Source organism: Diplotaxodon limnothrissa, linkage group LG13, assembly GCF_057381915.1.
Source record: "Diplotaxodon limnothrissa isolate DT_005_m linkage group LG13, D_limnothrissa_male_GT1.1, whole genome shotgun sequence".
In the NCBI taxonomy this organism is placed as follows: Eukaryota; Metazoa; Chordata; class Actinopteri; order Cichliformes; family Cichlidae; genus Diplotaxodon; species Diplotaxodon limnothrissa.
The window spans coordinates 16,421,275-16,442,916 of record NC_140608.1 but is presented as its reverse complement, the minus strand read 5'-3'; the positions used below and the strand labels follow the sequence as shown (position 1 = coordinate 16,442,916).

At 43.4% G+C, this 21,642-nt stretch overlaps 1 protein-coding gene across 3 annotated transcripts in view; it reads right to left on the bottom strand.

The window, feature by feature from the left end:
* The window catches only part of LOC146620100 (uncharacterized), a 121,161-nt gene that overhangs the window by 9,643 nt on the left and 89,876 nt on the right, over positions 1-21,642 (bottom strand). For all 3 annotated transcript variants that reach the window (XM_085368762.1, XM_085368763.1, XM_085368764.1), the window contains 23 exons: positions 21,535-21,612; positions 21,134-21,169; positions 20,901-20,954; positions 20,600-20,653; positions 19,784-19,825; positions 11,955-12,059; positions 11,737-11,790; positions 11,210-11,263; positions 9,170-9,223; positions 9,025-9,078; positions 8,493-8,537; positions 7,563-7,595; positions 7,369-7,413; positions 6,411-6,437; positions 5,231-5,284; positions 4,594-4,638; positions 4,208-4,252; positions 4,048-4,110; positions 3,557-3,592; positions 2,052-2,096; positions 1,411-1,554; positions 366-432; positions 140-268 (listed from right to left, as the gene is read on the bottom strand). In XM_085368762.1, the coding sequence (XP_085224888.1) occupies positions 140-268; positions 366-432; positions 1,411-1,554; positions 2,052-2,096; positions 3,557-3,592; positions 4,048-4,110; positions 4,208-4,252; positions 4,594-4,638; positions 5,231-5,284; positions 6,411-6,437; positions 7,369-7,413; positions 7,563-7,595; positions 8,493-8,537; positions 9,025-9,078; positions 9,170-9,223; positions 11,210-11,263; positions 11,737-11,790; positions 11,955-12,059; positions 19,784-19,825; positions 20,600-20,653; positions 20,901-20,954; positions 21,134-21,169; positions 21,535-21,612 (1,363 nt within the window). The remainder of the gene's footprint in view (positions 1-139; positions 269-365; positions 433-1,410; positions 1,555-2,051; positions 2,097-3,556; positions 3,593-4,047; positions 4,111-4,207; positions 4,253-4,593; positions 4,639-5,230; positions 5,285-6,410; positions 6,438-7,368; positions 7,414-7,562; positions 7,596-8,492; positions 8,538-9,024; positions 9,079-9,169; positions 9,224-11,209; positions 11,264-11,736; positions 11,791-11,954; positions 12,060-19,783; positions 19,826-20,599; positions 20,654-20,900; positions 20,955-21,133; positions 21,170-21,534; positions 21,613-21,642) is intronic.

Sequence of the window (21,642 nt, the reverse complement as noted above, 5' to 3'; positions counted from 1 at the left end):
AAATAAATTAAAGTTAATCATGTTTCATTAACAGCAATCAGGTTTTACAAGTGTTATTTCTATTCATTCATTCATATTTAAATTATAGTATTTTTCCAGCAGTGGCATTAAGGTGCAGCCGTTCCGCCTGCCATCCTACCAGGAGGTCCACGCTCTCCTGGTGAGCCCGGTAATCCATCCTTTCCAGGAGGTCCAGGAGGTCCTTGGATCTGCGACGCTAAGATGCCTGCAGGTGTCTTCTGTAGCCCGCTGTTGCTAGAAAGCTTCTCTGTGAAGCAAGAGAAGAATGCTTAGAGGTAACACAACACAAAAAATAAAAGTACTCCAAACTAATTAAAATAAACTCAGTTTTTTTGTTTTTTTACCTTCAAAAATCCTCGATACTTCATTTCGGATAAACATCCGGAGTTCCTCTGTAAAGCTGGAGTCATCCTGTGAGCGGAAATAGCGATAAAGCACTATTTTAACACTTAACAAGAGAAACTAAAGCAATTAAGGGACAATAAAAATAAAAAGATACAAGTAAAAATGATAATTAAGTGGATATCTGGAACATTTACTAAATAAAACATTTCTTCTACGCAGATTGTTCAAACCAAACTCGACAAAAAGCAGGGCAGAGTCATTCAGTTTAAATTCAGCTTTTAAAGCTTCCTCCTGACTTGAAAGCCTACCTTGCATTGCAGTTTAATATAACGTCTGAACCCAAACTCAGCAGGCGAATATTAAATTTGGTATTATAGCTTTAAAGTGGTGTTACTTTATTTCCAATTCTGAAGTAATGCACTGCCTATTTAGACTGAAAGTGCAACTTGTCACACTGGCTCTATTTGCCTCCATATGTATGGAAGGATAAAGAAATAATATACATGCATAGAGCACGTACGCACAGCGCACAGCACACAGCACACAGCACACGCTGTGTGAACCTTTCTCAGCTGGATTGTTGGTGCTTTTTTGTGCCGTACCAGTTAGGAAGCCAAACAATAGTATCCCTGGACCTCAAATCTTTGCATTCAGAACAGTTTTTCATCCCTGTGAGTGTTATATAACGGTTGTGGCTGCATATAGTAAGTGTAAAATGTCTGTGACAGATGGAGGTGTTTTCGCTGCTCTGCAGAGCTCCAGGCACGCCCACATATCTGTCTTTCTTTCGGTTTCCGTCTCACTCCCTCTCTGACCTTCTGTTGCGCCTAGATGATCAGGAGTGGGAAGCGCTGAGCAGAAAGAGAACAGCAAGTTCCCGTTGCACTGCCTTGTTTGATGTTTCATGCAGAAAGCTGTAGCTACACCATTTCCCCCCCAGTGTATGAGAACTGAGGTGGTAACTCAAAGGAACGAGTTGCCCGGTAAAGCTTTTTAATTATCTGGGAGGGTTGTCTTTGTTTACGGTGAAAATTTTCAACTCACCAGGAGGCTTTCACTCCCCAGGAGTCCTGGAGGGCCGGGATCACCTTTTTGCCCCTGGGTACCGATGGGTCCAATTTGGCCGGGCTCTCCTGGGCGACCCCTCTCGCCCTGAACGCCTCTTTCTCCAGGAATTCCTGGATCACCCTGTAGCATTAAAAAAAAAGTAGCAGCTCAGATATATCTCACCTGTGTATGATGTTGAGGCACCAAACATGTGAATGTGCTACAGCTACCACTCCTGGCTAGAAAAAGCTGCATCAGTGTCACTATAATCTTCAGGTCCCGCTGTAACTTTACATACTGTGCACAATGACCCATTTCTCCTAATGTGTCCAGTTAGTTACTGGTCCTGGGGTTCTGCTGCCAAACATAAAGCTAAAACCTCATTTTGCATCCTCTATTAAAGGCGTTTGCAACAGATTACTGTGGAAGTGTGACCAAGCTTTTGCAAACACAATAGCAAACTGCACTGAGCGTTAAATGCCTTTATCTAGCGCTTATGTGCTTGTGGGGATTAGTCATATTTGTGCTGAAGTGAAGACTTTCATTACTATTCATTACTATTCATCAAAATCTTTTTGTTGTGTGTTATAGTTGGAGTCACAAAAATAGCTTCCTTTTAAGAAAAGAGGAATGCTTACACGCTCTCCTTTGGATCCTCGTTCTCCTTGTCTACCTGTAGCTCCCTTAGAAAGGAAAAAGGAAAAAATATAGTTATATAGTTGAGGTCTTTGTTGAGGAGTAAGAAGAAAAAAAAGGCAGTGAAACAGTAAAAGGAAATTATTCTGACCCTGAAACTTTTTAGTAGCTGCACACAAAGCATTGATGTTTGGGATTGTGTAAGGGCGCGAGCAACACTCAGTCATTCTATTATGTTCATTTGGAATTTGTTCATTTGAATTTCTGTTAAATCCACTATAAGCGATGTTTGCAGAGGATTCTTATGAATTATTTGACTTTGAGGAATGCACGCTTTTCAGTTGACGCTGCACTGATTGCGTCTTACTCAGCTCAGGCATAATTCCTCCCCGTATAGTGTTTCACCTTCTGCAATGTCACGGATCCTCTGCATCACTCCTGGTTTGTATGATGAACGCCTTCCCACCAGCTGCCTCTACTGTACAGAGGAGCAGGGAGAAAATACCTGTCTCTGGTTTCGTGTCACATCTTGTGTCTTCCAGTCCCTCTCTGTCACTCCTCATTGCTTCCCTTTACTCTGCTCACAGAAATACATTTGGGAGCATCTTTGTATCAATTTCCTGCTGGATTACAGGAGCCATGCAAAAGACAATCTGGCATGATGTGGTTTTTGAAGCGGGCATCGCTTTGTGATGCCGTTCTGCCCTGCCTGCTTTAATCTGCAGTACTCTGTATTCCCCGCTGCCTGATGGGAGGCTTAAATCTATCATCTTGCCCACTGAAATGTGCTTCCCTGAGCATTACATTAAACCTCAAAGCAGTGTGCAAGGAATTTTGCTAAAGAAGGCAACTATACCATCTGCTAGATGGCACTGTTGCCCCACCAAAAAGTCGTGCCTATCTATAGAAAGGCTCTGTGTGATGCTGAGATTATGAACAAATGGAAGGAAAAAAAACAATAAAGTACTTGGGCTGTCATTAAGGTGTAAGGTGAAAAAAAAATTGTAAATCAGAGAAAAGCTGTAATAATCATAGTCAATCGAGTTTGGGTATTAGATTGTATAATGTGCAGTGAATGGCAATTCAAGCCCATACTGTGAGACCATTCTGTGTGATTATGTAGTAAACAGTGTAGATTTGATCAGGTACATAAAAGTAGACTTTTATGCATATTTATTTCCATTTTGGCCAGGTTCATCAGGCAGAAAAATGCATATTTAATCTGAAGCATCTACTGCCCTCTATTACAAACATTTTATCATTGCCTGAAAGCATTAACTGTATAATGAGGGTGAAAAGACTAAAAGTCAACAAAGCCTTAAATCTGCAGGATTCCATTTAGGTTTTTTTTTTTAATCGTTAAAATCTCAAATATGCAAATAGCTTTAATGCAGTCAGCACGCTGTAGCTTGAGGGGGGATAAAAATCTGCTGTGCCATCTTTCTGTAGCTTGGCTGATGTAAAGCACTTTCTATAAGGGGATTTGCGACGCGTTCGCACAACTCACCTGGTATCCTGGAGTTCCATCTTTTCCAGGTCTCCCCTGCTCAAGAAGCGCAACACAAAGACATTTTGTATCAGCTCCCGCCTTCGATTGGATCAGCACTGTTGCACTCCTAGTAATCTCCACAGTTAATGAGATATCTCAACCAAGGGATAATGATCCTGATTGCTGTGCGAACATTGTTCCATTGTGCGCTTACAGGGAAAATTACAGAAACCATCTCTGATGGTAATTATGTGGAGCAATGTAATCATCTACAGGACAAGCGGAAGCTAACATATGTATTTTATTCATATTGTCCTTGAATCGTGTTGCTTTTCTTCCAGACACACACTACAATGGTAAAACAACTATGCGGCCATGTTTTAATAGCGCTGTTTCTAGTGTGGACATTATTGGAAGGTGCTTTGTCAACATCTAGTAGTGATAATATTAAGGGAAGAGCGACAGAATTTGTGTAGCATGCTACACAAATTCTGTCGATGCATCCTTACAGGAAGACCTTGGGGTCCCTCGGGCCCAGGGAATCCTGTCTCTCCCAGCGGACCCCTCTCACCCTGTCACAGAACAGAGACAGCCAATGTGTCAGTCGGCAGTGACAAAGGAATGACGCACAGATTGACAGCTCAAAGAGAGTTAGAGGCTCAGGCTCACCGGCTCTCCTGGGATCCCTGGCTCTCCACGAGCGCCGGGCTTTCCCTGTCAATCACAAGTATGGGAAAAGAACAGACCGTGTTTGACAGGTCCTCGATAGTGTGATATCTACAGCACCCCTGTAACCTTCCATTTAAAATACAGAGACCAGCATACAAAAGCTGCACAAAAGAAACCTTCCCAACAAAACACTGCACAAACAGACTGCAGGTGTAAGGCAGCATTATTAATCGAAATAGTTTGGTGCTATAGGAATTGAGAGCTATTATTCTGTCTACTTTAAAAAAAACATCACTGACTTGTTGCCAGAGGCAGACTTAAATAACATAAATGACTGATCAGAGAGAAGTATGTCCTAAATTAATTTTAAAAAATGGAGGACTTACTGGAGGACCTAGCATCCCTGGTGGACCAGACAAACCCATATCCCCCTGGAAGCACAACATATTAGGTAGATAATGTACACATAACATAAAGAATACTATAAATCACTGTCACATCAAGCAGACACACAGATAGTGGTATCAGAAACTCCGTATAATGAAAGCTGCTGGGCTGCTATGTGTCTGGACAAGTGCAATGCAAAAATCTGAAACACTTAATAAAAAACTATAAATATCTCCTCAGAAAAATCACACACATATATTTATTATAAATGACTTCCTTAAGATCTTCATATTTCAACAGCAAATGCTTTGCATATGTCAAACCTTTGACAGCAGGCCCTGAAAGGATAAATTACTCTGGATGTCAGAGAAACTGAAATATTCCACCCCCATCAACCTTCCACAAAACACACAGTCACACACCGCCAATCAGTGGAAACACTTCTGCACAGAAAAGGCAGGAAGTTATGAAAAGATGCCTCTAGGACTTTTTTTTTTTTTAATGAAGGAAAATTCATTAAGTAAATGTGCAAATTATTAATTATTACATGAATACTTTGGCTCCAGCTCAGAAAAATGTGGAATTCTCAGAATTTAACAGGCGGTCATCGTGAAAACTTTGTATCTTGACGTTTACCTTAGCACCCGGCAGCCCTTCAAGCCCAGGTAATCCCATGGGCCCTGGTTCCCCCTGTGAGATAAAAATACACCAACTGTTATGTTAAGACAAAAAAACAAACAAACAAAAAAAAAACCCAAGCCTCCTCGCTTTCCCCATTTCCCAACCAAGAATGAGGTTATTTCTGTCTCACAGTCCTAGAGTGAGGCTGGCGATAAGCGACTGGAAGGTAACAAGTGTCATTATAAAGCGACCATCATGCATAAATGAGCAGATATAGATCAAAAATGGATGAAGGCGAATAAATTTAATTCTGCAGGGGCCAAGATTTTACACATTTCCCACTCTCATCTTGATGATCTCGGTCAGGTATTGAGAGGACAATACTTCAAATGACCTAGGACACATGCTGTCACACCTTGAAGGCTTTATATTCATTAGAAAAACGAAAGCCATTTGACAATCACAATCACACCTGCTTTCTTCACTAAAAATAGAGAGCCATTCCCAGTGCTAAAGCAAGTGATGGCCTCTATCCACCTCATCTTGCTCGCGCTGCCATGGAGAAATGCCATTACACAGAATAGAGGGGCGACCGGCACTGACACAGACGGATTGTCCAGGTAATTGTCACACATGTAGATTGTCACGAATACGTTACTCAGGCTACGGGAAGAGCGGGCCAGCCAGAGGATCAGCTGTGAGACGGATTGGGGCAATTCCACCAAGGCATTGCGGACGCTTGAGCAATTTATTAAAATGTCAAATTAACATGCCAGTGAAAAATCACTGTGAAACAAAACAAACAAACAAAAAATAAAGAAAATTTAAAAAAATGCAACTGGGCCCGAGAAAAATGGATGATTCCCATGTCTGTGTGGACTGTTTTCAGGCGTCAGAGTTTGGGGGATGGGCATTTGAAGTGCAGTGAGGGTTTGTGGGTTCCCACTGGCAAGACAATATGGTACAAAGGTTTCATATTTGTAGGAGTCGAGATCATTTTTTTTTTTCTGTGTGTTGGAGTTCTTCTGAAAGTGGTTAAGTGCTCGGGCTTGAGGCTGTATTGACTTATTTTATCCAGTAGAAAGCCATAGAAATAATTATAGCAAGCAACTGGCAACTCTGACTTTTTGCGAGGAGCACAAAAACAGCCAAATGCCTCAAAAAATATAGCCCACGATGAAAAGCTTCAACTTACTGCAGGTCCTTCATCTCCTTTGGGACCCTTAAAAAGAGAAAGAGAGGGAGAGCGGACATATTACCCCCGTGAAAGTGACAACTGCTTCCATAAAAATCGTAAATATCATCTTTAATGGCATGTGGTTACTGTATGTTATTGTCATTTAAATTTATATTAGTCATTATTACTTGCCTTTTCTCTTATTTTCTGTGTGTAAATCATGCTAATAGTGTAATATTGTCTCAAGCGCAATTAAAATGATCAGGATCATATAATCCAGTCAAAAAGGCTTAAAACAACATCAGCCAGCAATTTTCCACATTAATAAGCACAAGCAATTATTGATGAATTGAGCCGCTTATCCTCCTTAACACTGATGAAGATGCTCCTTTATTTAGATTGCTCCTGTGGTGCTGTTGGCCTGTGATGGATGCAGTACCGGGAGAAGCATCCTTAAGATGTAGCTATGGCTCATGTCCATTGTGCACTGGGGATAGCAGAGTGTCTACTTTTTGTCACCACCTTAAGTGTTCGTTTTGGTGGATGGATCCCTGCAGGGCCTGTGACTGAATGTCTCTCAGGACTGGACAAGATTACAAACTGTCTGATAAGGAGGAGCAGGGGGAACCCGATAAGCAAATCGGGTCACTTCGGCTTGGCACTGTGCAGAGCAGCCGAACTTCTAAGTCCATTTTGCATTTCAATGATGTTGTGTGTCCTGGGGTGGATAAGAGGCACCTGTTTGAGAGTCAGGAAGCCTCTTGGCCTTCACCAACCACCAGATCTCAATGAGCATAATTGACTGTGATATAATAGCCTTAGAAGCCAAGATAACACCAGAGGGCTGGTCAGGCTATTTGTTATTCAGCTCTCCCAGGCTCTGCAGCTCAGACAGTATCCACATGCCTGTTTGCTAGTGTTACTCCACAATTCAGTGTAAAGGATTTGCTTCAAGCACAACAATGATTATACTTACCGGAGCACCGGGAGCTCCAGGGGGTCCTAAAATAGCTCCACCGCTCTGCAAAGAATTTTTTTATATTTTATAACACGGGCCAAAAACAACAAGCACAGAATCTTTTTCTAGCAAATTTGACTTAAGGCTCTGCACAGCACCATGCATTCAGAAGATCACAATGACAATGATCTGAAGTTTTTTAAAATCTTTACCTGTGGCTTGTACAGGCTGCCCATTCCGTTGCCCTACAACACAACCCAGAGTAAATCAGACATCTTCTCTAAGAGGCTCTTTTCATTGAATGTAAGTTCTAGGCACCGGGAGTCCTTACAGAAAACTGTACAGTAGGTCTGAAGCAGTTATACACTGCTAAGCCCTTAAAAGCTACATAAGAGAGATCAATAGCTCATTTGGTGATTACAGAGAGAGAAAGGAAGAGAGTGCGGGAAAGAGTGAGAAGTGAAAAGAGGAGAAAAAAAACATAGAGAAGCGTAGACTTAATAATCCTTGAGCCAGTCGTAATTCCAAAAAGACGAGTGCCTCAGAAATACAAAAGAGCACACTGATTAAAAAGATTTGGGTATGAGAACTAGGTAATCTGCTCTTCTTGTATAGTATTAGAACATATAATGATGTTTTTCCCATGATAGATTGATAGAGGGCAACTATTGTAAACGTAGAAGGAGTCAAGGTTCTCATTTAGAAGCAAGTGAATACCCGTGCCCTTTTCAGGCCACTGAGCCATCTCTTGTCCTCCCAGACTGCAGTTTATGAGGCCAGGGTGTGAGGGGAGGGGGGCAAGGCAGGTTCAAGGGGACAGCTGATGAATTATAGATTTGCCTTTGGAAGCGCTTACTCACTTTCCTTTTAAAGGAAAGAAACATAACTCAATGCCAGCGTGCAGGTCGTGACGATTTCATCGTATTTGTACCTGTTTGTCATTTATGCTTTTCCTGATACAATAAATACTGTTAGACTGAGGAAACATAAGTGCTGAGGACATGCATTTAACTCGCTAACCATAAGAGTGTTTCCAAAAGGATAAAGTGCCAGTAACAAAATAATGTGTAATCTATTACCCTAATGTAGGTTTTGAGACTTATTATCAACAGATAGCACTTGTTGAGGCACCAGGAACTTACCGGAGGCCCTGGAGGCCCTGGTCTACCTGGAGGTCCTTCATTTCCCTGCCAAACACAAGCCAGAGGAATTTTTAAACATGTCTGTGAAAATGCAAATGTTTATCAGCCACAGTCCCATGTTAATGTAATCAAGTGAATCTCATTTGCCGACCCTGGGAAACAAAAAAGAATCTCATGAAACGTCTATCTGCTCTCTAGCACTTTGATGCATATATTAAAATTTGGGGAAAATCTTAAATTATTTAATATTTTCAAGTATTCATCAACTGCAGTTTTTTTGTTTTTCTGTTTTATGAATCTGTCTTTAAGATTCATGATACCACACATGGAAACAAGAGGACAGTGCAATTTCATTAATATACTCTGTCAAAACAATTTACCGCAGGCTTTAAAGCAGTGGCTGAAAGCACTCATGTAACCAGCAGGTCATTTAATGTGCGCTCCCACTGACAATACACTGTATATAAAATCCAGAAATTTGTGCACTCTGCCTGTGGTATGCAGAAAAATACAGAAATAGTAAAAACATTACTTTATCTCCTTTGGGTCCAGGCTGGCTCGTTGGACCTGGTCGACCCATGAGTCCCTGCAAACAGAATAGCACACTTATTTTATAGTATGAAACAATTAAAGAGATTTTGCATAATTTTAGACCACATGGAGGACGGATTTCTTACCGGGGCCCCTGTTCGACCAGGCACACCTGGTAGCCCTGGTGCTCCTGAAGGCCCCTAGAGGAGACAAAATTAGTTATTATTTTTTAAAATTTACTTCTTACTATCATCAAAAGAATTATTACATTAATATTTTTCTGCATCACTAGTGGCTTCATAATGTAGTGGTTTACACATGTGCAGAAATAGTCTCTGATTTCTGTGCTTACTTCATGGATTTCTGGTAATAACTGTCTGTAGCTCTGAGTTCTGGTTCCTGCCTAGTTCTGAATTTTGATTTGTATTTCACTCCAGTTGCTACTTTCAGTTTGTTAATTGTCTGTTTAGTTCTCTCAGCGTTTCCCAATCTGTTCCTCCTTCTGTCTTTGTCTTCCTGCATTCCCTGAATGAGCTTATTTATGTTTTGTTCATCCGTCTTGTTTCAGTGTCTCCTTGTTACAGCTGTGGCCACAGAGAGCACGAAAACTGGCTTCTGAAGTTCCTCTTTGAAGCTTTCAGATGAACGTTTCTACCATCACCATCTTGGTTGCAAAAAAACAGATGTGACAAGAAGGGGTGGGTCTGACTGTGAAACCGCACACTCACTGGCTAATGACTTGTGATTTATTTTGCTAGCCAATGCACACGTGGTTACATAGTATAGAAAATGTCTCCAATTTGAAACATACATGGCCGAGATTTACAAAATAGACTTAATTTTTTATTTAGTATGAATCAGAATGAGTGAGTGAGCCCATGAACTCAGGAGGAAAGTCTTTCCTGAGGTCAAGACGGAAAAACATTTCTCCATAGACTTCACAAAGTCTTATTTTCAACCACAGCTGGTGGCTTTCACATAGAATGTAGATTTTGGGCACTTCTGCACTGGCTTCATTTTCCTGACCTGGAAGCTCTTTGTGGCTTGTTGTCTGTCGTTTCTCATTCTAATTTTACTTCCTGTTTGTGCCCTAACTAGTCTCACCTGTATTAATTATGTTCAGCTGTGTCCTGTTCCCCACTAGTCTCCAGTTTCCTATCAGTGCTCAGTGTGTGTAGATAGAGCCATTCCTTCAGCCTGTGTATCCTTGTTGTTCCTGGCTCCCTGTGGTTTTCTAGGATCTCTATTAACTCCCAGTTGAATGTAGTTATTGGACTTTTCTGTCAACCTAATAAAAGGCATGCCTTTTATTATTTTGTCTACCTTGGAGTTCTCTGTTTGGATCCTATATTGTACGAACACTATAGTGCTGATGGAGAGTTATGTGGCCATGCTGAAAGTCAGCTGTGCTGCTCCGAGCACATCAAGCATATATTCTTAAAATGTGGATAAATTAAATTATTGGTCATTGTGATGTCACATCTGTTTTGTTAAAATCTATGCTACATTTTAAAGGATGAATTCAAAAGCTTTTCTATACACTGTAATGACTTCTGAGCTTATGCTTGTATTTTCTTTCCTTTAGAGCTTATCTGAGTATGCAGAAGCAGCAGAACATCACATTTTCTACTGTGGGGCACTTCATCATGCGACAACTTTATTAATTTATTTGGCGACTAGGCCCTATAGTGTATTGTTTGCTATATTTTAGAGATGCAATTGCATGCATTTCTTTGATCACTGAAAGAAAAATAAACCTGCTATCTGACCAAAACATGTCTTTTATTGAGCTGTTATAATCTAGTAGCAAGTGTGCCTGCTAGTAAAACTCTTCTGCCATGGCAGTTCAGTGCTGAAAGCTGACCTATGGGAAACTTCTCAGCTGCTTTCAACACTGTCTTTTTTTAAATGAACACACACAAACACGCAGGGCAGGCTTTGTTCTTCATAAAGTAGTTCCTTGGAGAGCAAGAGATAGGGCATAGTGCAAATGCAGCTCTGCGGATAGCTTTTGATAGCTTCTTTTGAAAACAGACTCTGAGAGCAGACAGACTTTAAGATGAGGCCAACATTAGAATATATTTACATCCGTTTGAAAAACCTCTTTCTCAATGTCACGGTGACTTCTGACCTGGTTAGATAACCACTGGATTAATTTGTTTAGATTCAACTTTTTCTTCACTCACCTCATCACCTTTATCGCCTATAGGGCCTGGGAACCCTCTCTCTCCTTTTACTCCCTGCAGGAAAGCAGAAGCAATAAAGTAGGGAAAAGTGAATGTTTTTCACAAGGAAAAAGGGAAGAAAAAAAAAACAAACCTTAAACTAAAGTCTGATGGGCATAAATTTCAAAATGCATCTTCCAGCACACAACTTGAAATTGCCTAGCCTATTTCACCATGGTACAAGACTGTATCCATAGCAACAACTTCTGCAGTGAAAACCCAAGTGTGTTCAGAATAATATGAGTTGTGGAACAGCTACTTAGGCTTTCAGGAATAATGCAAAAATAAATTCATGAAAAGCTTTTTTTTCAGTGCAAATCTTTGTCTAGCAGATTAAATGCACATTTAAGCAAACAATATCATAAAATAAGGCTATATCTTCTACACATTCTTGTCATGCTGATAAAATGGGTTATTCATATAGTAATATCTTTATAAAATCCATTTTTGTTATTTCACAAGTTTACGTTTGACATCTTCTTGCCTACCTTTGGACCTTCTTTTCCCGGGTTACCCATCGGGCCTCTGACCCCAGGATCTCCCTGTTTGGAAAAGGAGTCCATAATGGATTTCTGTTCAATAGCGCAAGCATGCACTCAAAATATTCATGAAGGAGCACTGAAAGCATGATGTGCAATGCAAATCAAAGTCACATTTTTTTTGTAAATTGTCTAAATTGTCTGCTATGCTAATGAGTCACTTGTACCTTTTCTCCCACTAAGCCCTCTGCTCCTTGCACTCCGGGGGAGCCTTTTTCTCCCTTCTGTCCAGGCAGCCCTGGGACTCTCGTCTGGCACACACTGCAGGCATTCTACCAGTGCAGGCAAGGCAGGAAGCAAAAGTGGAAGCACAGATAAGATTTCATCAGGCTGAGCTGGAACACTGTATTTTCGCCCTTTATTATGTCACATCCCCTGGGTGGAGGACAAGACCCCAACTGACATAAAGTGTTCTCAAAATGTCCACAGAGCAGAAATAATGTGAACCCACCTAGAGTGCCTCCAAGAGTGTCTCTCACTGAGGTGAGTGGTGAACTTTGTCAAACTCACTGACTGTGACATTTAGGTGAGAACCTAAATATCATTGGACCAACTCCATTGGCACTGCTGCACGTTGTGACTCGGACATACTGTATGTGCAGCAGGATTAGTGAGCTGTTGCAATGCTGTATTTGAGTATTTTAAAACGAGTTTACTCGATCTTGATAAGGACTTTCCAGATATTTTGCTCAAGTGACTTTGAGCAGTGCTGCTTTACAGCTTTTACTAAGACCATTTTTACATGTGGATACTGAATTTTTTTTGCCAGCTACATACTTACGGCGCACATAAAATCTACAATGGCATTTCAGCACTGACCCCAGAAAAATGTATATTGTATCACATCTCATCTCACCGTATCTTATTGCATTACATTGTACTGTACTGCCTTGTATCACATCCAAGCCTAACGAACTGTATCACATCTTATCATATCACAGCATATTGTATCATATTACATCACATCCCACATATTTCATCCTATTGTATTGTATTATATTGTCCATAATGCATCACGTTGCATCCTATTGCATCCTATCATATTACATTGTATCATATTGCATCATATCGCATTGCACTGTATCGCATCTTGATCTATTCTAGATACACTATAGACTCTACTCCTAGCACAGAAAAGAATTAGGAAGTTTAAGTTGGAAAAAGGCAGTAAAAACAAATGCATTTCAAAAATAACAACAACAACAAAATCTCACTAAATTTGAAAAATAAAATGAAAAGCCATCGTTTCAATATTGCCATTTAAGCCTAATCTTCAAAGACTTCAACACAATGGCAAAATAATAAGAGCATGCTGTTACTGACATGAATGAAAAGAAAAACAATACCCGTATTAAATGTGTTTAGCGCTTTTTTTTGAAGGTGTCATCGAGGTGTCAAGAGTACTAATCACCAGAGGTGGGACCAAGTCATTGTTTTGCAAGTCTCAAGTAAGTCTCAAGTCTTTATCCTCAAGTCTCAAGTCAAGTCTCAAGTAATGTCAGGCAAGTCAGAGTCGAGTCTCAAGTCACTGGTGTAAAAGTCCGAGTCAAGTCACAAGTCTGAAACTTTGAATTTCAAGTCCTTTCGAGTCTTTAAAAAAAACAAACGAAAAAATAATGTTGCAGGTATGCTAAATGTAAATATTAGACCATGTAATTTTAAAATCTGTGTTTTTCTCAACACATACAAAATAGTGAACTTAGAAAATATACACAAATTGTGAAATTGCACCTCTTTAAAATGCAGCTCAATTAAACCTAGCTCCAATAATAATTTTCACCGACAGTTCTGAGATACGCTGCATGTTATTCTTGGATGCGGTTGTAGGACCAGCTTTAAAATCGCATGACAAAAATATCATACATATTAAAAAAAACTGTATCACCAACGTAGCCTGGAAAACATTTGCTAGTTAGATGAAGTCAGCTATCTCATCTTAGCATATTTATATGCATATTTATAATTATACGGTTCTTGGAGTGAGTGCATACACTCATGAAGTTTAGTAACTTCAGGTCACTGCAACAAGCCCAGGTACAGTTTACCGACGGATGGGTGCAGGACCTTGAAATGCACCGTGTAGAACGAAAGACCATCGTACGTATCATAAGTTTACCAGTCTCACAAATCGTCGTCATAAATACACATTCCTTAACCGTTTATTAATAGGACCTTTGAGCTCAACGGTAATTAATTAGCAGTGGAAATAATTTCTGGTAGCATCACAGAAATGTAGCAGTGACAATAATATTGTATGCTGTAATCGTACTGGACAATTAGTGATACAAAAAACCTGTTTTATCCTGTGAATAAAAGTATGTGTTTTTGTCAGTGTACCATAATAACAGAAGCGAAACGCAATATTGTGTCAGGATAATTTACTATTTATGCACAATAAACAAAGGAGCATAGCGCCACAATTTCTGTTCAGCGCCAGACTTGCTTGTAACCTATATCACCAATTATGTTAAGAAAAATGACGCATTAACTACAACAGCAGACTGACCTTTGTGTAAATGCTTGGAGCAGACTAACCTGTGAGCTGGAGTGTTCTGGGACGTTATATTTGATCTTTGAATGGCTGCAATCCAGTCGCCTCTTTGTTACTTCGGAAACATGGCTCGAACAATTTCTCTTCAACGACGTAATCCGATAACAACCGATCTCTTTACCCGTCGGCTTCCCGTGGCTGTCATGCGACCGGCTATTGCAGTTAATAATACAACAGCTTCTTGACATTTTTGTGTTTCTTTTTATCGCTGTGTGACTGATTTTAATTGAAAGCCTGCGTGCGCTAGTACCGCTTGCCACGAGTTCCCAGAATCCTTTGCGGTTCTACCCGTGAATGACGTCACATTTTCAATCTCCATATAATATGCATGTTAAATTTTATATTTGGGGTAAAATATCAAGTCTTTTCAAGTAAACCGGTTCAAGTCCAATTCAAGTCCCAAGTCATTGGTGTAAAAGTCCAAGTCAAGTCACAAGTCTTAGAACATTTTTTCAAGTCAAGTCTAAAGTCATAAAATTAATGACTCGAGTCTGACTCGAGTCCAAGTCATGTGACTCGAGTCCACACCTCTGCTAATCACAGCGGCGTTACGTGACTCTGATGAAGGCTGTAAACAGTAGATGAATCTAACGGAGCACTTAATGGACAAAATAATTTGACTCTGAAGGAAGAGTTGACAGAAAATAATAAGTCTGCTGACATCTGGCTTTATCTATCAATGATTAATCATGTGAAGGCATTATATTTATTGTCAGAGCTGACGTATGTTAAGCATTAAAAAGAAAAAGCTTTAATTCGTCTAAGTGCTGTCCTGCAGCTAACGACACGTACTAAGGTGACTAATCTACGTCAGTGGGAGAAAAGAAACAAGAATTGCATTTATTTTGACAGAGTGTTCACATTATGAAAGGTAAAAGCTACTAAAGGAGTACTTAATCCCATTTTAACACTGTACTATAATCTCAGGAGATACTGAGGAGTGTCTGGTATTAGGTTTAACTGTGTAGTCCTGGTCCACATTCAGCACTGGTCAGGAAAGGTTGGGATCCTGAGCACTGCTGTAACAAAATATATTTCAATATATGAGGAATATGTTAGAAAAAAGTTTTAAAGTGCTGCCTGTGTCATGGTCCTGCGGCCATGACTCAGTGACTTTGTGTTTATGTTCTTTATTGTTATTACTTTCATTATTATTCTTGGGCTGTTTTGGGATGGTTTGTGTTTGGGATTTTAGACACTGGGTTCTGGGTTTGTGCTCCCTCTATTGGTCCCTGGTGTTAGTGTTCCCCTGTCTCGTCAGGTTAATCAGGTCCAGCTGTTTCCCCCACCTGTGTGTGTGATTTCCCAGTGTCTCTTTGTGTACTTATAGTGTGTGTTTTCCTCTGCTCCTCGTCGCGTCGTCTGTGTTCATACCCGGTGAATTTCCCTGCGTGCTCTCCCTGCTGTTCTCCCTTCATGTTCAGGTTTGCCACTCCTTTGTGTAGTTTCTCCCAGTTTAGTTCGTCCTTAGTTCTGTTTGCCATCTCCACTTTATGTTCAGTATTGTCAATAAATCACCCTTCACGTCTGAAATAGTGCTGCGTTTGAGTCCTCCTTCCACTCTTCACACGGCCGCTGCCCCGAGCCGTGACAGTACGACGCGACCACAAGATGGACCCAGCAGCGCTTAATCCGTCCAGGGAGCTACGGGAGACGCTCATCGATGCCACACAGGAGCTGATCGACCTGTGGCTGGAAAACCCGGGTGGCACGTCCCAGCGCGCTATAGAGAGGCGGCTACAGCGTCTGGTGACCGGTCTCCCATGGCTTCTGGACTCGCTCTGTTCGTGGGAGCGGGAGTTTCTCCTTTTGGACCTTGGACTTCACCCCCCGTCTGCATTTACTTTCGAGCAGCCCGAGGCGGTGAGTGAGCGGGATGCATTGGCTTCCCCAGATTCCGGGACTTTGTTTTCTGGGGCTATTCAGAGCGGGATGGGAGACTACGGGTCGCTTACCTACCTTCGTGGTAACAGATCCTTCGCAAGTGGGCGTGTACAAACCCTCTGTAAAACCGAGAGACTGTTTCTCTGCCGCCCCTTCTGAGCCAGGACTTTATCGCCATTCTCCGGCTCAGTTCTGTGTCCAGCCACAAGCCTCCCAGTCTGTAGCTCAACCGCTAGCCTCCCCAAGGACACAATTACCTGTTCTGCCGCCGCTCCAGTTAGCCACTCAGCCACCACCACCTCTTGCATCACCGCAACCCGTAGTTCAGTTAATGGCTGAGTCACAATATTCACACTGTTTTTCCACCGCTGTTTCTAAGCAGGGAGATGAACTGTTTTACAATGGACCTGTTCCTCAAAAGCTGGCAACATTAGAGACTGTTGCTCACTCCGGGGCTTCCCCAGAGGCTGGGTTACTGCCCTCAGCTTACTCTGGACCCCTGGAGGCCAAGATGCCAGCTGTGAACTGCACCGGGCTGTCACTGCCTGAGCAGGGTCAGTGCTCTGCGCAGCTGCAGCCCTCTGTATGTGTGCCAGAGGCCCACGTGCCTGCTGGTTTTGTTTCGTGTGTGCCAGAGGCCCACGTGCCTCCTAGTTTTGTTTCGTGTGTGCCAGAGGCCCACGTGCCTCCTGGTTTTGTTTTGTGTGTGCCGGAGGCCCACGTGCCTCCTAGTTTTGTTTCGTGTGTGCCAGAGGCCCACGTGCCTACTGGTTTTGTTTCGTGTGTGCCAGAGGCCCACGTGCCTGCTGGTTTTGTTTCGTGTGTGCCAGAGGCCCACGTGCCTCCTAGTTTTGTTTCGTGTGTGCCAGAGGCCCACGTGCCTCCTAGTTTTGTTTTGTGTGTGCCGGGGCCCCGGTGCCCGCTGGTTCTGTGGCTGTTTTTGCTGGGGGGCCCGAGGAGCCCGTCCGGCCTCCTGCTTCGCCTGCTGGGGGGCCCGAGGAGCCCGTCCGGCCTCCTGCTTCGCCTGCTGGGGGGCCCGAGGAGCCCGTCCGGCCTCATGCCACACCGGCTGCCACGTCGGCTGGGGGGCCCGAGGAGCCCGTCCGGCCTCCTGTGGCTGCTTCTCCACCTGTGGCTGCAGCGCCGCCTCCTGTGGCTGCTTCTCCACCTGTGGCTGCAGCGCCGCCTCCTGCAGTACCACCACCGGCAGTGCTACCGCCTGCTACGGCCACACCTCCGCCTGAGGACGCATCCTCACCTGGCCCGGCTTCATCCTCGCCTGGTCCAGCTTCAGTTTCATCCTCACCTGGCCCGGCTTCATCCTCGCCTGGTCCAGCTTCAGTTTCATCCTCGCCTGGCCCGGCTTCATCCTCGCCTGGTCCAGCTTCAGTTTCATCCTCGCCTGGCCCGGCTTCATCCTCGCCTGGTCCAGCTTCAGTTTCATCCTGGCCTGGCCCGGCTTCATCCACGCCTGGCCCGGCTTCATCCACGCCTGGCCCGGCTTCATCCACGCCTGGCCCGGCTTCTGCTTCAACCTCGCCCGGCCCGGCTTCGGCTACAGCTTCGTCCTCGCCCGGCCCGGCTTCATCCTCGCCTGGTCCAGCTTCAGTTTCATCCACGCCTGGCCCGGTTTCATCCACGCCTGGCCCGGCTTCATCCACGCCTGGCCCGGCTTCATCCACGCCTGGCCCGGCTTCTGCTTCAACCTCGCCCGGCCCGGCTTCGGCTACAGCTTCGTCCTCGCCCGGCCCAGCTTCACCCTCGTCTGGTCCAGCCTTTGTGTCTGCATCCTCGTCTGGTCCAGCCTTCGTGTCTGCATCTTCGTCTGGTCCAGCCTTCGTGTCTGCATCTTCGTCTGGTCCAGCCTTCGTGTCTGCATCTTCGCCTGCAGCAGCGTCTTCAGCATCCGCATCGTCGCCTGCAGCAGCGTCTTCAGCATCTTCGCCTGCTGCGGCCCCGGCTTCCGTGCCTTCAGCCTTGCCTGGCCCAGCAGCGTTTGGGTCTGGAGCTAAACGGCCATTTTCTAGACCGCTGGCTAGGCTACTGGCCGTTGCCTTCCGCACGGCCGGCCCCCGGACCGCCATCGCCTGAGCGGCCGCCGTTGCCTTCCGCAAGGCCGGCCCCCGGACCCTCTTCGCCTGAGCGGCCGCCGTTGCCTTCCGCACGGCCGGCCTCCTGAACCTTTTGTGCGCCTCCACGGCCTTCTTCGTGGCCGGCCGCCTGAACTGTGCATCGGACTCTGCTCCCCTGTGAGTTTTGTGAACGTTTGTTTGGGACTCTGGGGCCTTCGTTTTGGTCATGGCCCGGTCCCTCCGTCCTGGGCCCCCTGCCACCCGCCCGGGTCTGGTGGTGTGTTTCTGTGGCTGTCGGGGGCCAGCCCTTGAGGGGGGGGGGTACTGTCATGGTCCTGCGGCCATGACTCAGTGACTTTGTGTTTATGTTCTTTATTGTTATTACTTTCATTATTATTCTTGGGCTGTTTTGGGATGGTTTGTGTTTGGGATTTTAGACACTGGGTTCTGGGTTTGTGCTCCCTCTATTGGTCCCTGGTGTTAGTGTTCCCCTGTCTCGTCAGGTTAATCAGGTCCAGCTGTTTCCCCCACCTGTGTGTGTGATTTCCCAGTGTCTCTTTGTGTACTTATAGTGTGTGTTTTCCTCTGCTCCTCGTCGCGTCGTCTGTGTTCATACCCGGTGAATTTCCCTGCGTGCTCTCCCTGCTGTTCTCCCTTCATGTTCAGGTTTGCCACTCCTTTGTGTAGTTTCTCCCAGTTTAGTTCGTCCTTAGTTCTGTTTGCCATCTCCACTTTATGTTCAGTATTGTCAATAAATCACCCTTCACGTCTGAAATAGTGCTGCGTTTGAGTCCTCCTTCCACTCTTCACACGGCCGCTGCCCCGAGCCGTGACAGCCTGTCTGCTGATTTTGGGACAAACTTATATAATATGTCCCAAAAGTTAACATTCGTTCAGATTTACATATTGAGGGTTAAGGTTTAAGTAATGTAAAATGTAGAGAAGAGACAATTAAAACGGAGCTAGGGCAGAAGAGAAGTCATTTTGCGTGAGTGTTTTGAGGCTTTTGGATCAAGTGGTGACACATTGTTTGAATGGAGAAGTGCTATTTAGCAATTATTCTTCTGTAAAACTGTATACAATGCATATCTGAAGCCGATCTTATCTTTTGAGACAGTAATCTCTTTATAATCTTGTTTTTCACTTTATTTGCATTGCACTTGTGTGATATTTCAATATTTCATTGTCACACTGAGAGGCTTTACTAAACATGTTGTCACACTGTGCACCTCTGGTGAATGAGTAATCTGGGCTTTCTCGTGAAATTGTTTTCTTTTATTTTCTGGATCTCCTTCTCCCAGTCATCCTGATGAAGGCACTCAAGGGCTTTCTCACAATATCTCTCAAGTGATTGCATCCATGTATTAGTGGGATAGTACTGTTTCAAGCCGGCAAATGCTGTTCAATTTAAATACCAACCCTCACGCTTTTGCATGCAATTGTTCTGTGAAAACAATGCAATTATCATCAACTATGGAGATATAAATACCTTAAGCAAAGCACCCATGTCTCCAAAAATCGGCAGGGCAGTCTGTTAGGAAAAAAGAAGCAAAAAAAACAAAACAAAAAAAACCTTAATTTCAAATCTCATCTCTCTTTATTTTTGAGATTTCTGCAGTTGTTTATTTTTGCTCGACTGCTTCTTTTAATAAAACATCACAAGGCACACAAGACTGACTTACATGCCTGGAATGCGATTTTTTTTCCTTGAACATATTTAACAAAGTTTGCTTTAAGTGTTTCATTCTCAGTTTTATCTGGATTGCTTGAGGAAACGGTTTAATAACTTTGTTATTTTGGAAGACATGATCCCAAATCTTCAAAATATTGTTGTTCTCTGAAGCTGAGAAAAAAAAACAACATTTTGATGTGAAGCCCGTGTATTTAAAAAAAAAAAAAACATAAAATGGTATAAATGGCTTTCATGCGTCTTTACAACGCATGAATATAAATGGGCTAAAATGCAAAAATTTCAAGGCTTTGATGCAGCAGCGGTAGGAATGGTGAGGTACTCACACTACAGCTATTAGCACTTTAGTAAATGCTCCTCATTTGAAACTCACAAAGACACAAGAAAGGAATAAAAATATGCTCTAACAACAGGGGGCCGCCAATTTGTTGTAAACTGGAACATTTTCCTGAATGTGGTGTCGGTTGCTGAACACTAGAACTACAGCTACTTATTATCCCAAAACTGCAGCTACAGTCTGAATACTGAGTTTGACTTTAAGGTGATCTCAGTAGGTCTCATGGCTGATCAGTGATGCTGAACCGCTGTAAGCAAAACAGAGATTTTCTTACTTACTGGTTCACCTGGAGGTCCAGCAGGCCCCGGTGGACCTGGCCTACCAGGGGAGCCCTTTAATTGAGACAGAACAAGGAGTTAACAGCACTTCTGGTTACGATATGAAGCACACAGGCAAGGCTATAACTTTCAGCTTTCACACTCTTCTCAGTTGGTGGGGATTTGTGTCCAGGAGCTGTGATACATTGTACGTGTTCATCCACAGTTGGTAGCTGACATTTCTCCATGCTTCTGGCCATCTTTTATCTGTAAACGTGCAAGGGAGTGGAAAACAGTGGAAGGACAGGCTGCCCTAACTCACCTCTCTTCCTGGAGCTCCTGGGGGGCCAAATGGACCCGGGGGTCCACGAGAGCCCTGAAAAATACCAAGATAGAGGCTAGCAGTGTTGCCCTATACAGTCACCCACACTTACTGTTAATAGTGCTGTAACAAAATTGCCAAGAAGAGATCCATGGCTAATTGGACGAACATTTTTAAAAATCGACTTGAACATCTTGTTTGTGTTGTGGATACAGAAAATTTATCGCACACACCTCAATTCCTGGCTCCCCGGTGGGTCCCATGGGGCCCTAAAAACACATCACACATCTTGTTAACACCACCTGCCCTCTAGCACCCAGGATCCAATAAAGGAATTGTGTTAGACACCTTTTGATCTATTGATTCTCTGTCTACAACCCTGTGTTTCAAAAATGAACACAGACTCACTCACTGTCAAATCTGAGTTTCAAACTAGCACCCCAGAGCGTGCATGATGAGGCGAGAGAGCAAGTAATGACCGATGTTTCTAATAAAAACACATCTCCAGTATTCAGAGAGTAGCCCATTCTTTCCACGCCTAAGACAAAAGCAGGAATCTGAAATGTTTCAAGGGTGCCACTAAATAATAAATGGTTTGGTGCTCACTGACCAATCAATACGACATCATACTCACAGGTGGCCCTGTAATGCTCTCCCCAGGTTCGCCCTTTTCACCGTGGTCTCCGGGCAATCCCGGGATGCCTCTTTCACCCTAACACAAACACAAGGGAGTGGTCAGTGA